We start from the raw sequence: 15,449 nt of genomic DNA on the forward strand, positions 1-15,449 counted from the left end.
TGAGATTGTTGGATTAGCGCCCTCCGGGCGGGAGCTCTGCAAATACCATGGTCACGTCCCCCGTTCCTGTTTCACCACTAGCACCTTGCTCAGGGCCCGGAGCACAATGGTGGCCCCAGAAATTGCCACCGAGGACCCCTTCGGTGGGTGGAGGGAGGAAATGCAGTGTCCCCTGCATCACCTGCCTGCCCAGTGCCCAGGACGTCTCCCTGGCTGGTGGCCTGCGGGGACTCCTCCAGAAGGAGGCACTAGGAGAAGAGCAAGGGCCTGAAGCCTTGAAGACTTGCAGTCACTCAGTGACATGCGCAAGGACATGTGCCAAGCGCCAGCTGTGCCTGACCCCGCGCTGGGGGACGGTGGGGAGGGAGATGGCTGTTAGACCCCACAGGCCATAAAGGCAGATCATTTACCAATTAAAAGTCATTCTTGGGAGAAAGATGGGCTTCGGGGCAGAAGCACGGGGAAGGCGGGGAGCAAAACAGGGCCCTCGTCAGGTGGCCTCGTGGGAGAGAGTGGAGCCTGGGCTGCCCCCTCCCCCCGCAGAGTTCTCGGGGGGCCCCCACCTATCCCTCTGCCCCTGAAGAGTTGAGGGGGGAGGGGGTGGAGCCGGCCCTCCCCCGGCCCCCTCTAGCTGTCACTCTGCTGTCTGGCAGAAAGCCTTGAGGCTTCGTGACAGCTGTGGGCAACCTTCCCCTGCCCCGCCTCCCGCCCCTGCCTGCCCTCTTCCCCTCTCCTCCCCTCAGCACCTTCCCAAAGTCAGCACCTTCCCAAAGTCAGCACCTTCCCAGACTGCTCCAGGCCTGCCTCCCCTCCGTCTCTGCCTGTCTGCCTGCCATCAGCCCGCCCTCTCTTCTTTCCTTCCTCCATCCTTCCTCTCTCCCTGCCTCCCTCCTTCCTTCTTGCCTCCATCTTTCCTTCCTTCCCTCCCTCCTTCCTCTATTCTTCCATCTTCTCTCTCCTTAGTATGTCTTCCAACCCCGCAGCTGAGAAACCCGTGTGACCTCGTAAGATTTCCGATGATGAGATGAGCCTTTTAGCTTCCGTCCAAGGCGAGATCTTCCGTGGGCTGAGTGTGTGGTGTGTGTCTGTGTGCAGAGCTGGGTGTGTGTTGGCTATGGGGTGTGCATAGAGAAGTCCTTGGGGTTTCTCGCCCCCCAAGGGTCTGCTGCCTTCCGCAGGAGGCATTCGCTGGGTTGTACGGATGCCTCCTGAGCTGGACCAGGGGCCTGCCTTGCCCAGCCTCCAGGATCTGGGTGCTCCCGGGGACAGGGGCCTCTCCCGGGGCTTAGCACTACGTGCAGGTTCAGGGAGAAGATCAAAGTCCATAATTAAGTGTTCAGGGCAAGTTAAGTGCTCCAAACTTTGGTGCTAAAAATATTGTATTTAGCATGCAAATTATGCCCTGACAGCTCCCCAGAGCCTGAGCCCGTGGGTGCCGGCACCTTGTTTGTCATCAGCGCTCTTATTCTCAAGGTACTGAGAATATTCCTCCTTCGCCGGGTTGACTTATATTTCATTTTTTAAAGCCAAATTTCTGTTTTCAGGGCAGTGCCAGTTTGTGGCTCTGGAAAGCTTGGAGATAGGACTGTGATGGAGACCGAGGGAAGGGAGGACCCCGCCCCGGGCTATGTCGCCCAGGGCTTCCATGCCCCCGCAGCCTGCTCCAGAGGAAGGGGGTCCTGCTGTGTGACCCAAGTCAGGGCAAGGGGCAGACACAGACACAGCCAGCACCGGGGAGTCTACCTTTCCTGTGGAGCCTTCACTGCGCTGGTGGGCCACAGAGGCTAAGGAGGAAAGGAGGAAAGGAGGAGGTGGGACGCAGGGACCACCTGTTTTCCCCACCACAGGGATCAGGGGAGCCCTGGGTACGCTGCGGGATTCCCACGGGGAACGTTCTCCGCTCCTGTGTTGGTTGGCAGTTGAGGTTCGGGACCACCCGGGGGGCTGGGCTGGTTCTTGTCTGCTCAGGAGGCGAGGACAGGGCGAGGGGAACGCAGGCACTCACATCTTCTCCTTGGTCCGCCTTGGAGCAGCTCCTTTCTTCCTTTCCCCTAGTGTTCAGCCTGGTGGCCGTGGTCAGGGTCACCCTTTTCCGGAGGGGGCTGCAGAAGGCCTCCCCGACTCTGACCCCAGCCCAGACACGGGTTGGGTGTCTCTTCGGTACACCTGCCGTGGAGGACGAAGGCAGGCGGGGGGCCTCGCGTGTGACTCTTGTCAGAGTTTTATTCGTTTGGAGCATGTGTAGTGATGTTACAGAGTCTGGGCCCAGGGGCTCCCCAAGCTGCAGCCTCCCCTCCTCCCTCAGGGCAGGGCCAGCCCAGGCCAAGTGGCACTCCGCAGTCCCCTTGCCACGGGCTTCTCTAAGGTGGAGATAGCGGAAGGGAAAGGCAACGGGAGAGAAAACAGGGAAAGGAGAGGTGGTTTGTGGCAGAGTGTGGCAGGAGGCAGCCCCCCGGGGACTCCAGCACCCCAGCCCAGATGTGGTCCCAAGCCCACCTTCCCTGCCTGCTTGCAGGCCAGCCCCAAAGTTGCTACAAGAAGGGACAAACCGAGTCTGTCAGGAGGTGGCAAAGTGGGCTTGGGGGAGGTCCCCCTCCCCACACACGTTCCTGGGGGCCCTCCATGACCCGGGTTCCTGCCCTCAGCAGGTACAGAAACCATGTGGGTGCTGGAGCGGGCTGGGGCAGGGCGGGCCCCACGCTGGGGAAACGGATGCTCCTGTGGGGCAGGACAGGGAGCGAGCAAAGATTTTTGGCTTGGGCTCCTCTGGGGTTCACCCTGTGGTCTGGTATTTACATGGGGCTCCCAGGACTACAGTTGCCTGGGGCCTTGGCAGGAGCTCTGGCTTCCCGGGCATGGCCTGTGGAGTGGGACCATCCCTCCCCACGGCCCACCCCAGCATCGGCCTGTGAAGACCGAGCCAGACCCAACAGAAAGCATGGTCTCTGAGCCGTGCCTCTGGCCCTGGCAACCCAGGACCCCAGAGAAAGGTCAGAGAAGGCGGCTGCGTCTTTGGTGCCAAGGAGAGGGGGCCTCGAGGTGGGAGGGGGGCTCTGTGAGCTGCCCCCGAGCCAGGGGTCCAGCCCGCAGGCCGGCACAGTGCCTGGCTCCCAAGCACTACCCCAGCAGAGTGTGGGCGTGCGGGCACAGAGGGGCGTGGAGCCGAGCAAAGAGAAGGCCCAGTCCGCCCGGCCCCGCCCACCCTGCCCGCAGCTCCCTGGAAGTGTGAGCCGGCTGGTCAGGCAGAGAGGCGGGAAGCAGGCTGCCGTGCAGGTGGCCGCAGGTCAGCAGTGCAGGATCTTCATGAAGGCCTTGCGGAACTCGACGTTGAAGGTGGTGTAGATGATGGGGTTCACGGCGCTGTTGACGTAGCCCAGCCATGTGAAGGCGCTGTAGAGGACAGGCGGGATGTTGCAGTCACAGTGGATGTTCAGGATGTGGGTGATGAAGAAGGGCAGCCAGCAGATGATGAACACGCCTAGAGGAGAGCGCGGCGGTCAGGCTGGCCTCCGGGCCCGGGGGAGGTTGGGCAGGGCAGGCCTGCGCTCCGTGGGCATCCAGATTGGGAGCTGCAGGCCCAGGGCCCAGGAGCACTGCAGGAGGAGTCCCGGTCTCAGATTCTAGGGCTGTCACGGATACCCGTTGCCAGTGAAGGTAACTTTACTTCCCTCAGTCTTACCTTCCTCATCTGTCAAATGGGTATAATAAGACCTGCCCCACAGGGAAGGAGAATGGCTTGAAAACAAATCTACCAGGTTGACATTCAGACTAAGCTAACATTCAGACCCAAATCAGTAGAAATGGAAAGATCTACTCTACTTTCTGGTCATCTCTGAGAACAAGCCTTCTTCAGCAGTTGGAAGTGGAGCATTTGGTCATTGCTGTGGGGGACGAACAGTTTGAGCCCGAGGGACAAAAGGGAGAGTTAGATCCCTATATTGCTCAGGTTCCGTGTCCCTGTGGAGTAGACACAGGGAGCTAAGGCTCCAGAGGCTCTGTGAGGTATGCAAGGCTGCCTCACTCACAAGTGACGAAGCCGAGACCTGAACTCCAGTCCGTTGAGGTCCCCCAATGGCCAGTTTCTTGCTGTGCCTTCCCCCAGCCCTTGGGGGACACCTCTTGCTACTTCCTGCTTGGGGACACTCTGACCCAGATTGAGCTCCCACCTGTCGGCTTTGTCTGACTCTGGACGTGCTGCTCGGTGTGGCAGTACTGTGAGCACACCATGTCCCACAGGAACCCAGCACGGCAGCGAGACCCCTCCAACTCCAACCTTCCTCTGTCACCCCCAGCCATGTGATCGAGTCAATCCCTTAATGAATGCACACATTCACAAAAGCTGGGGAGGTAACACCTGTCCCACTCATGTCACAGGACTGTCGAGGTCCAAGGGGAAGGTGAGTGTGGAAAGGTGTCCCGTGCTGCCCTGGGTGCCGCAGGGAAAAGGCTGGAGTCACAGCAGCCCCTCCTACCCCCAACCACTACATCAGTCCAGCCTTGTTTTTGACTCTGATTTTCTAGAAGACCTTTATTCAAGAGCCTTGCCTGGCTGACAGCCACATCCTCATTCAGATGGGCCTCGCCCCTCACCCAGGTCCCCTTTCTCTGTTCACAGCTCTGGTCTTGGGTGAGCTGAAGTGAACTGAATTTCCCAATTCCTCAACAAGAACAACATTCCCAGAACCGTACTGCTAACCCCTAACCCGTGTGCCCTGCTTTGCACTTTACAAAATGTTTCCACCTTTGTCTACCTTGTGACCATCACCACAACCCTGAGAGGTTATCTCTTGCTGAGGGGACTCCAGAGAGAGAAAGGATGTGTCTAGGATCTGGAGATTCTGGGGGTCACTATGGTAGACTGGTCAAGCTCACAGAATCTGAAATCAGACTCCCTGAGTTCAAATCATAGGTCTTCCCTGGTCACATCATACAGCTACTCCAAACCTCAGTTTTCCCATCTGTAAAAGGAGTATAATTTTAGAATCTACTTAACAGGGTATGTCATTGGGTGTGGCCTGCACCCGAGCAAGGGCCAGTCCCATGATCCGCCAGCCATGGTCAGGAAGGGGATGCCATGGAATGGAAGCCACCGTGATGGCTCCTTTCCTCAGTAATGGCTGGACAGAGCTGGGCTGGCCTGACTCACCAAGAACAATGGCGAGCATCTGGGTGGCTTTCTTCTCCTTCTGCTGGGACAGCTTCCTGCGGCTCATGGTCTTGAGAGAGGTCCGGGTTTTGCCATTGGGCATGGACTGGATCTCAAAGATCTTGGCAATCTTGGGGTGGTCTTTGGCATGCCCATTCTTCTCTGGTTTGACGGGGCTGTTGGCAGTGCTGTGGAGGCCGTGGTGGGACGGGTCGGGGAGGGTCAGCTGGTGGTGGCTGGGCGGTATGGGACTGTACCGGGTCCTCTCAGGGGGGCTGGTGCTGGACAGCATCTCCATCTCCAGCTCCTGGGCTCGGCGGGCAGCCTCCTGCGCAGAGGTAGAGAGCTCCAGGTAACGGCAGGCCAGTTCTCAGGCGTTCGGCACCCAGACTCACCGGGACCCCCTCGCCCTTCCCTATACTCCTTTAGACTCCTGCCAACACCCCAGGGTCACTCTGCTGGAAAGGCAATGAACACAATCACTGGGAGGCAGGAAGGGTCTGGGTATAGGACCCAGGACCCACAGCAGTCCCTGCCTCTAGGGTCATGCCCAGCCCCTGTCCCACAGCAATCTTTAAGGAACCTTAATAACCCCACAACCATGTGTGGGAGCCTACTACCCCAGCAATTCTCTCTTACTGACTGAGCCCCATGCACTGAGTGCCATGTGCCAGGCACTGAGCTGGCTACCGGGACTCCGCTCCTGCTTGACGCTCAGTGCCTGCCTCCGGGAGCCCGCGTTCTAAGTGCAGAGAGGGCCACCTGTTCTCACTGCCAGGGTGGCCCGAGGCACCTGCACTGACACTCACACGTGGGTTCCACATGTTCCTTTTAGATGGACCTGGATACCAAAGGGGTCACCCCTGGGTCCCCCACATCTTTCCCGCCAGGCTGACCTGGAGGCCCTGCTGGGGGTCCACTCATGGCTTTCCAGGCTCTTCCCTGCCTTGGGGTCTCAGTCTGAACTTCTGAAGTGTCGCCTGGCCCTGCACCTGGGTGGTTTATCTGTGCTGCTGTTCCAGGCCCGGTCCTGAGTCCCTGTTGGGCACCCATCCCATCCAGTGACTCCCTGGCATCCCGTCCTTGCCATGCAGGTGAATGGTGGGGGCCCTGCCTCCCACAGACACCTTCCCTGGACTTCGTGTGGGCCCTGTGCAGGTTCCACGGCCCAGCTGGGGAGGGGACACCTGCTGCTTGGACCCTGGTGCCACAGTCATCACTGGACAGAGCCCGGGGTCTGCTCTGCGTCTCTCGGCTCCACGCACAGGCTGCACTTCCCCACCAGCCCTGAGCCTGTTCTGCTCCGTCCGCCCCCCCCTTCCACTCCCATGCTCAGCCTCCAGCCCCAGAACCTGCCCATAGGAATGCAGTACAGGCAGGTGGGAAGAATGGCAGAACGGCGTGTGGATTCTGGGGTCTCATAGGCCTGGGCTCAAATATGCACGATCTCACTACCTAAAAGCTTTGCCTTGGGTGAGTTACCTTCCCTCTGTGAGCCTCTGTTTCCTCTTCTGTAAAATTAAAATCAGTAAGCCGAATAAGACCTAACTCTCAGGGTCGCTGTGAGGATTTGATGAGCTACTAGGAACACGGTGGGTGTTCAATGAATGGTAAGAGCCATGCTTCTTATTTTTATTATGTTATGGCTAAGTCCTCCCTCCCGACCGTCTTGGGCTGGGGGTGCCTATTTGTGCCTGCAAGAACCCAGCCGTCTCGCTGCATGCCTGCCCGGGAGGTGTGCGTGGGGAGTCTGGCCCCCGCGGAAGCAACATTGGGGAGCCTGGGAGGTGCTCCTCCCTTTGACCAGCTGGTAAGATCTCCGAGAATCTTGGCAGGTGGGTTTCCCTCGGGGCGGAAAGACTTGGCTCTGGGTCCCTGACCTGAGCACTTACCACTCTCCGCCTGTTCACTGGGAAACTGCCATTGGACTTCATGATAACGGTGCAGAGTTTCATGTCCTCGGGGTGGGTGTAGTTGCCCTGTGGAGTGAGCCAGTACACTGGTCATGATAGGCAGGGGCTGGGGACAGACACCCAGTGTGGGCTAGTCAGGCTGGAAATAGGGGCTCCCAGAAAGGCAGAGTTGGAGGGTAGAGGCCTGAGAAGGTAAGACTGAAGGCTGGTACTACAAGGAAAGATGATGGGCAGGATGAGGGACAAACAGGCCCTGGTTTTGTGGGCACATGCTAGGCATAGTCATATCCCTCACAGTGAATCCTCAAGACCACGCTGAGAGGTTGGCATTATGATTCCCATTTAACAGATGAGAAAACTGAGGCTCAGAGAAGTTAAGCAACTTGCCCAAGGTCACTCAGCAAAAAGGTGGGAGTGCCAGGCCTTGAAACTGATACGTCTAACCCCAAACTCTGGCTCCTTTGATGCCCTCACACTGCCTTCCTCAGGGAGGGCCGAGCAGAGGGGAGAAATCAAGAGATTTAAGGGGTGGGAACGAATGAAAAAAAGGCGGAGGGGAGGAGGGGGAAAAAGCTGGGGAGGAGGAAGGAGGCATGCATGGAGGGGCAGACAGGGACCATGGAAGGTAAAGGAGAGGGAGGGAAGCACAGATTGCGGACAGGGAGAGAGGGGCCAGAGTGAGGAAAGGACAAGTGATGGGAAAAGAAGAAAAGCCAAGGAAGGTACATTCAGACCCAGATCTCCAAGCAAAGACTTCTCCCAGGCAGCTCCTGGAGGTCACCACCTGTGGACTCAGCCCTACCCAGGTGCTGGGAAACCCTCCAGCCTAGACCGCAGTCTGTCCTGGTGTCCCTGTGACCCCGGCCCCCAGCTGAGCATGGGCCAGCCCCGTGGGTGATGGTGGGGGGTGGGCCCTGGAGGGGAGGGGGTGTCTGAGGACCTTGAGCGGGGCCTTCAGGTTGGCCCTGAAAGCCCGGCTGCTCCGCTTCGTGTTGACCCGCTTGCGACGCCTGCGGAGGACGATGTAGATCTTGATGTAGACCAGCAGCGTGACGATGAAGGGCACATAGAAGGATACGACAGAGGAGTACACCACGAACGCGGGGTTGGCGATTATGCACTCGTTCTGGTCTGGGGGGAGGAGAGCCGGAGGAGGGGGTGTCAGCACCCCGGGGGCCACAGCGCTGCCGCCAGAGACCTTTCTGTCCTCTGTGGGACAGAGCGCAGCAAGGGGACAGAGAGTACGCCTGGGCATCTGCAGGCTCCTGGAAATGCTGGATGGACACCAGCACGTGGTGTAGACTAAAGACTGAAAAACAACCTTGAGCAAAAAAGCTAAGCTGCTTCCAAGCTTTTCCATTAATGCTCCCTCCTTAGTTCATTATTCCTTTTGCCATCCGTGAACACCCACGTGGAGCAGGAGTGTTGGGAAAAAATAACAGAAGGAAATTCTTTTAAAAGAGTAATCCCTTCTTTGCGCCCTTCCCGTCTACTTGGGGGAGGTCTGCCACCTTTCAGTTCTAGGACAGGGAAACTTGGTCCCGTGTGCTGAACCCGCCTGGGTACCAGCGTGCTTCCAAGTTCCCTTCCTGGTCTAGCCGATGTCCGTCCTCTAACTCAGGGCCTTTCCAGATTGAGCTGAGCATATCAAGCCCTAGTCCAGCTTCTTGGAATTCCCACAAGACTTGGATGGCAAGGCTTCCCTGTATCCTGCCCCCTGACGGTCTACAGAGGTGCTCCACACCCCTGGGGCCTTCCCTGTGAGAGAAAGCATTACATAGAGCCAGGCTGGCAGGCAGGCCTAGGACCTGCTTGGCATCAGAGGTAGGGACAGGCGCGCCACACTAGCTGCTGCTGGTTCCTACCTTCCCTGTCCCAGGTGCCTCAGGCTATACGGGGCTTGGCCAGCCCCAGGGCTGCAGCCTCCTTACACGGATACCATCGCTGAGGGTGGGGGAGCCCAGGGCTCGCCCCCAGTGCATGCACACACACATACATGTATACACATGTAGTTTGTGCAGCTGTCTGACTTGCTTCAACTTAATAAAGCTGAAAATGGCCAGACAGCCTCCCGTATCATCCCCCACACCCAACCCCATCCTGCCCTGAGCTACTGCTTCTCCCTGGCCCATCCAGGTACAGTTCAGAGCCAGGCTTGGCCCGGGAGACCCAGCCTGGCCTCCATCCTGTGTCTGTACCAGGGGTTCAGCTCCCTGGCAGTCCTGAGCTGGAGGCCAGCGAAGCCCCAGACAGACCGAGGCGAGCCTCACCTGTGTTGTTGAGTCCAAAGAGCAGCGGACAGGAGATGGTAAAGGACAGGACCCAGACGATGGCAATCATGACGGTGACGCGGCGTTTGGAGCTGTAGCGAGTGTTGTAGAGCATGGGCATGGCCACGGCCGTGTACCTGCGAGGGTGTGGGCCAGGGGACCCTGAGTCTGGGCTGCAGGCCCGGGGACCCCTTGTTCCACAGCAGGTACACACCAGAGATGCCCTGCACCTTGGGGACTGAGAGTTGTCACCTCCATGAAGCCCACCCAGATGTAGATACCCTACATCACTCCTTTCTCCTGACCCTGCCCACACAGCCTTTGGAGCCTCATGGCTGACCAGCTACCGTTTACTCCTGGGCCCTCTTATCTATTACTCCAGTCTCCCAGCTTGGATTGTAGGGTGTCTGAGGGGCCAGGCTCTGGGTCTTTGCACCTCTGAAACCACACCTGGGCTGGGCTCCCAGAAGGTGGAAGTGTTTGCTGATGGATTGGGAGCCAGGCGCCTCAGAGCAAGAGTGAAGCCCTATTGGGTAGAAGAGAAGCACAGTAGTAATTGTTTATGGTCCCTCATACTCCTCTACCCAGCATCTCTCAAAGGGTAGCTCATCCCATGTTCCAAGAACCCCACGAGGGGAGTAGAGCCAGGGCCTCAGGGAGCCTGCGTGGCCTGCGTGTGCAAATCAGTGAAAGGTTCCAAGGCTATGGTTTGGCAAGCTGAGCATGGGCCCCCTCAGGCTGGTGCTGGATGTGAAATTCACCCAGACGCTGCAGCCCCGCCCGGACAGGTGTCAGCATCCTTGATTTCTGGACAAAGCAGGGCTGTGAGGACTTGCACACTCTGCCCAAGGTCATGTCCGTAGGAAGTGACAGAGCTAGGGCTGCAGCCAGAACTAAGAGCTTTCTTGTCTTTAGCAGTTGCTGTTTGGGTATCCTTGGTAGCCTCACTGTCTGTTGGACGGCCTGTACTCCCCCAGCCAGACACATGGGCCCCTGCACATGTGTGTGCGTACACATGTGCACACACACACACAGCATGCACAAACATACAGGCCCACAGGCACAGCCGTGCAGCCTCACAGGCAGAGCCTGCCCCTGCAGGAGAGCTGGGGAAGCCCAACATGTGACCGGCCTGGGTCCCCCTCCCCGCTGGCTGGGCTCACCTGTCGATGCTGATAGCACACAGGTTCAGGATGCTTGCCGTGCACATCATGACGTCCAGAGTGACAAAGATGTCACAGTGAATCCTGCTGAATTTCCACTCGCCCACCACCTGGGGACAAAGCACCAGAAGGGGTGGGCAGCAGACGGGGAAATAGGCTTTGGCCCCATAGCTCGCCTCTCCTGGGGCAGATCAGGCCGCAGGCTCAGAGGGCAGTTGCGGGGGTCTTGTGAGGCTCCAGCTGGGTTCTGGGGGAGAAGTGGGGCAGCGAGGGGGAGCCCGAGGCCCTTGTCCCTAGTCCCCTCTCCTTCTAGACACATAAGGTCCCTTGGTGCCAAGAACCAGGCTAGAAGAAAGATGAGCAACTTTCTACCAAGTGCCACTACTTTAAGCCTTCATTTTGCAATACAGCCATGTGATGAGCTTGCAATCCCATTCCACTGATGGGGAAACTGAGCCTCAGAAATGGGCAGTGACTTGCCCAAGGCTGGTCGGCTCAGCTTCTGATCCTGCCTGGGCCCAGGTTCCTGGGGCCGGGGTGGGGGATGGAAGGGGGCACGGCAGTGCCTTAAGAGCAGCACCGTGCAGAGCACAGAATCAGGGCGCAAAGAGTGTCTGTTAAAGACGACAGTGAGGACCATGGCTCTGAAAGGGAAGACAGTGGTGCTCTTTGTCAGACCTGGAGAACACAGGACAGAAAAAGCGGGGCTTGAGCTGTGGGAACAGCAGGCAGGGGCAGGGAGAGATGCTGTATCCACATGTCCTTGTAGGCCAGGAATGAGGACACCTGCTCCTGGCAGGGGCATCCTGCATCCCTTCACACACACACACACACACACACACACACACACACTCTCTCTCTCTCTCTCTCTCTCTCCCATACCTCCTGTTGTTTACACACAGAGGCATGCACAGTCACTCCGCAGGTGGGCCTGAGCACAGAGTCAGGACAGGGAGAGCCAGCCTAGGCCTCTACCAACAGGAGGAAAAGGAGCCGGAAAGCCACCCCCGGGGCCTGGAGCAGGGCAGGACCCACTCTCCTGGCTCAGCTCGGCCACAGGGCTACTGATGACGTGCTCATTCTCCCCGCTGCCCTTTCTGTTCTGCTCCCAGGCATGAAAGCAAATATTGGCACTTCAACTCTCAGTGACCGGAGCTGTGGCCACTGTGGTGGGACATGAAGACACAGCAGATTGTCCCAAAAGACAGGCAGACGGCTTCTCTGGGCCCACATGGCCCACGCCAGGGCCTCTACCCCTGTGGCAGCACAGGGCTCCCCAAGGTCTGGATGGGGATGGGGAGCTTCGGGTGTAAACAGAACTGACCTCTAAGGACACTACTGGGAGGGCCCCAGGCCCACCTGGCCCACTCTCTACCATGCAGCCTCCCTAGGCTAGTACTTCAGCGCTGCTTCCATGTCTCTGGAGCTCTAGGTCTGAGACACCAGGGCCCTCTTCCTCCTGCTTTTCCCTCCTTCCCTCTTCCTGGCCTTCCTTCTTTGCCATAGAAACTTATGAGCAACTTACTACATGCCAGTCTCTGTCCTAGACTCTGGGGTACAATGGTGAATGGTACGGGCATAGTTCCTGCCATTAGGGAGCTCTCCATCCCCAACCCCATAGGCCTTTCTGGAGCACAGAAGAAGGGAGGGCTTTCCTCCACAGTCCTGGGGGCAGCTGACTCAAAGACTCAAGAGAAATTATTGGCAGCCTCCTCCACCCACTGTGGGCCTGTGGGCATCTCACGCTCGCACAAGACAGGGTTGCTGTGCCTGCTCATCGGGGAGGGGACTGACACTCACACTCAGTACATGTGTGGCACGCCTGGGGCTGAGAACAGTTCTCCAGGAAGCACGTCCTATGCTCTCTCGTAAACCACCTTGGGAAGGGTCATCTAGCTTGTCACAAGAGTAGACACCTAAGTACAAATGACTAAGCGCACATAAAGCGCGAAAGCAGAGGTTATTGTTGCAAGGGGGGTGTACAAGCTTTGAGTCAGAGAGGAATGTGGACTTGTCCAAGGTCACCTGGTGATTTAGTGGCAGAGGGAGGACCGGCCCCCAGGTTTGCTAGGACAGCACCAGAGCTGGGACTCGGCATCTTTGGACACCGCTTATCAACCTCAATGTCTACACGAAGCTGAGCCATGAGACGGCTCGGCAAAATCCTAATAATAATCAGCCTGTGTTAAGCAGGGACTATGTGTCAGGCATTGAGATGTGTCATCTCTATCGACGGTGACAGCTAAACTCTGAAGCTAGTGATAGGGCCACTGCCCCTCCAAACCCACAGCCAGTGACACCCCACACCCTGCTCTGCAGCTTTGCCTATTTTTTTTTTTTCTCGGCCCAGAATGCAAGTGCTTTGCTCCATCCCCTGGATTCTTCTTCTGGAAGCATCACTTCTTCCTGCAAGAATTCCTTGTCCCCACATGCCCCTCCCCACCCGCAATCTTGTTCCTACATCCTCTGTGGGGACGGCTCTGTTGTCACCACCATCAGGCTATACTACAGTGGTCCTATTGGGTCTTCGCTGATGGCAGGCAATGCCCTGAGGATGCTGTAGGACACGGCAGGGCTCAGTCCCTGCTGAATGAGTGAATAAAGGCAATCTGGGTCTCTTCCCTTCTCAATCTGATCTGCCCACCGGGAAAATGCCCCTGGTGTACCCTCACCTCACAGGGTGATGAGGCCAAAATGCGGACAAGTGATCCTGATTCCCTTCTCCCAGGACTGTCTCCAGATGGAAAGTGTCAGAGTTGGGAAACGACCCCCATCCTCTCACTGCAAATCAGCGTGCTTTCCCTGTGCCAAGCAGAATAATAATGCACTCCTGGTCCCCCGTTAGATATGCCCCATTGTGCCAGGCCATCAGAGGCACTAATATTCCTGGGGACCAGGGGGAAAATTCTAGACAAGGGTGTCTCCTAGAGAGGACAGAGTATATGGATCGAAAGGACACTCTGGCAGGATATTGGGATAGGTTGAGACTCTACTCGGGGCAGTCTCTAGGGAACCATAAATGGCTGAGATGACGTCCTGTAGGACTCATGGCCCAGTTCTTGTTTTTCAGGGACATGATGGGAAAGTCAGAGCGCTCCGAGACAGCGTTCTTCACCCTGCCCCACCAAAACACTGAGCATCCCCTCCAAAATAATGATGAACAGCTATTTGGAAATATCCAGTCAAAGAACTTATAGATGCCTAGGAGCCCCAAAATGGCCTTAAACCACAGTGTCTAGGGAGGGCTTGCCGATCTGCGGAAGCCCAGGAGCTACACGCTGAGCTGCAGGCAGAGCACGGCTCACTTTGGGTAGAGGGGGCTTGGTTGCCCGGGCACGGGGAGGGCCCTCGCCCGGAGGACAGGTGCTGCATACCTACTACCATCATCTTCCGCTTCATCGCCATTGCCACGCTGACTTTTACGTACTGTACTCTACGTGTGCCCTGACACTCTAAGCGCTTTACCTCTATTAACTCCTTAGACCTCCGGCAATAACACGAGCAGGCACTGTATGTGCCTTTGTTCGCATAAGGAAAGCGAGTCACAGAGATGTTGTTCACCCTGCCACTCACCCCTCATTTTTCTCGGATGGCCTGAGGCCTGGAACCCTCTTTTGAGAGTGAGCAGGAGGGGAATGGCCTTAGGATTAAGAAGGGCTCCTCTGGGACAGGCCTTTAGGACGTGAATGGACAGTCTGGAGTCCCTCACAGATGTGAGAGTCACAGAGGAAGCAGAGCCCCTGCCTGTGATGTCTGTAGAATTTAGGTCTGTTTGGTTCTTTGGGTTCTTCCTTAACATCCATTTTGAATGTTCCAACCCGTTTGGGAGACAAGGAGAGAGGCCACTCTGGACCAGCCTCCCTTCCCCACTCAGCTTCTTCTCCTAGATGTCTCCTCTGCTCAAGCAAACAAAATCTCATGTTTTCCTTTAAAAACAGAAAAACCTTCCCTCTCTGCCAGGGACTTGCCTCTGTGGTGGAGGTAAGTCCCTCTCTTACCCAGGCAGGAGGGTACCTGTCCAGCGATCTGAGCGACCTTAGCATTGGCTCTTCCCTCAAGGGCCAGTCCATTCCCAGACTCCACCCCAGAGTCCTGGGCCAAGAAAGGGGCAGATCCAGAACCCAAGGCCCCAGACCCTCCCATGTCTGCCTGGCAGCTCTGGGAAATGTCCACCACCGTGAGGGACTCCTCCCTTAGTGCTTTCTCCCCTTGCTGTGTGATCTGCGTGAGGACAGGCAACTTCTTAAAGCTTCTGTTTCCTCTTCTGTAAGCCGAGAAGAACAGTGTCAACTCCCGGGATTAGCATGAGTGTGGAGCCTGTGTCTACGACAGGCCTGGCCCAGTGCCTGCACCACAGTGGGGGCTGCCTGCTCTCTGTTCAGATGCACAGAGCGGGGCTCTGTCCTAGCCGAGCCCTCAGGGATATCCATGAGCAAAGGGACTGTGACACAGGGCGTAGACACCCCTGCCTGGGGGTCCCAGACACAGGCATTGGGGGATGGGGGAGGGATAAGGGGCACATAGAGCAGCAGACTTTCTTTGGAAGTTTGAACTGAGAGCCAGAAGCTTCCAGCCTGGAAGCATGAACATCCCCTTCCTTAAGGACCCTACTCAATGACTCAATGACCGCCATGGCCGGCATGATCAAACGAGCCAACCTGGGGCCCGACAGAGCTCCAGCTGGGACCCACCAGCTGAGTGATTTCTCGGACCGCCCAGCTCACCTCCCATGAACCGGTGTCCATGGTGCAGTGACCTTGCAGGGCTGCTCTGAGGGCCACACGGGAGACGTGGCGCATGGAGGACGGGACACGAGGCATGGCCCTTAGTAAGCACTCTCAAATGGGGCATTGGATGGCTAAGGAACAAACAGCCCATTTTATCCGGAGAAAAACTGAGCCCAGAGTGGAGGAAGAGGCCAGGCCAGCGGAGAAGGCACCAGGCAACTTGTTGGTGG

At 57.5% G+C, this 15,449-nt stretch overlaps 1 protein-coding gene across 5 annotated transcripts in view; it reads right to left on the reverse strand.

Annotated features, from left to right (window-relative positions):
- Window positions 1-2,204: 2,204 nt before the first annotated feature.
- Window positions 2,205-15,449, reverse strand: part of DRD2 (dopamine receptor D2) — a 70,636-nt gene continuing 57,391 nt past the window's right edge. For 4 of the 5 annotated variants that reach the window (XM_032359946.1, XM_032359945.1, XM_032359947.1 and 1 more), the window contains 6 exons: window positions 10,493-10,602; window positions 9,330-9,466; window positions 8,000-8,190; window positions 7,039-7,125; window positions 5,147-5,474; window positions 2,205-3,478 (listed from right to left, as the gene is read on the reverse strand). In XM_032359946.1, coding sequence (XP_032215837.1) covers window positions 3,285-3,478; window positions 5,147-5,474; window positions 7,039-7,125; window positions 8,000-8,190; window positions 9,330-9,466; window positions 10,493-10,602 — 1,047 coding nt within the window. In that variant the 3' untranslated portion in view covers window positions 2,205-3,284. The remainder of the gene's footprint in view (window positions 3,479-5,146; window positions 5,475-7,038; window positions 7,126-7,999; window positions 8,191-9,329; window positions 9,467-10,492; window positions 10,603-15,449) is intronic. The other variant, XM_032359950.1, reaches the window with a different exon arrangement.

The sequence above is a fragment of the Mustela erminea genome, chromosome 9 (assembly GCF_009829155.1).
Source record: "Mustela erminea isolate mMusErm1 chromosome 9, mMusErm1.Pri, whole genome shotgun sequence".
Classification (NCBI taxonomy): Eukaryota; Metazoa; Chordata; class Mammalia; order Carnivora; family Mustelidae; genus Mustela; species Mustela erminea.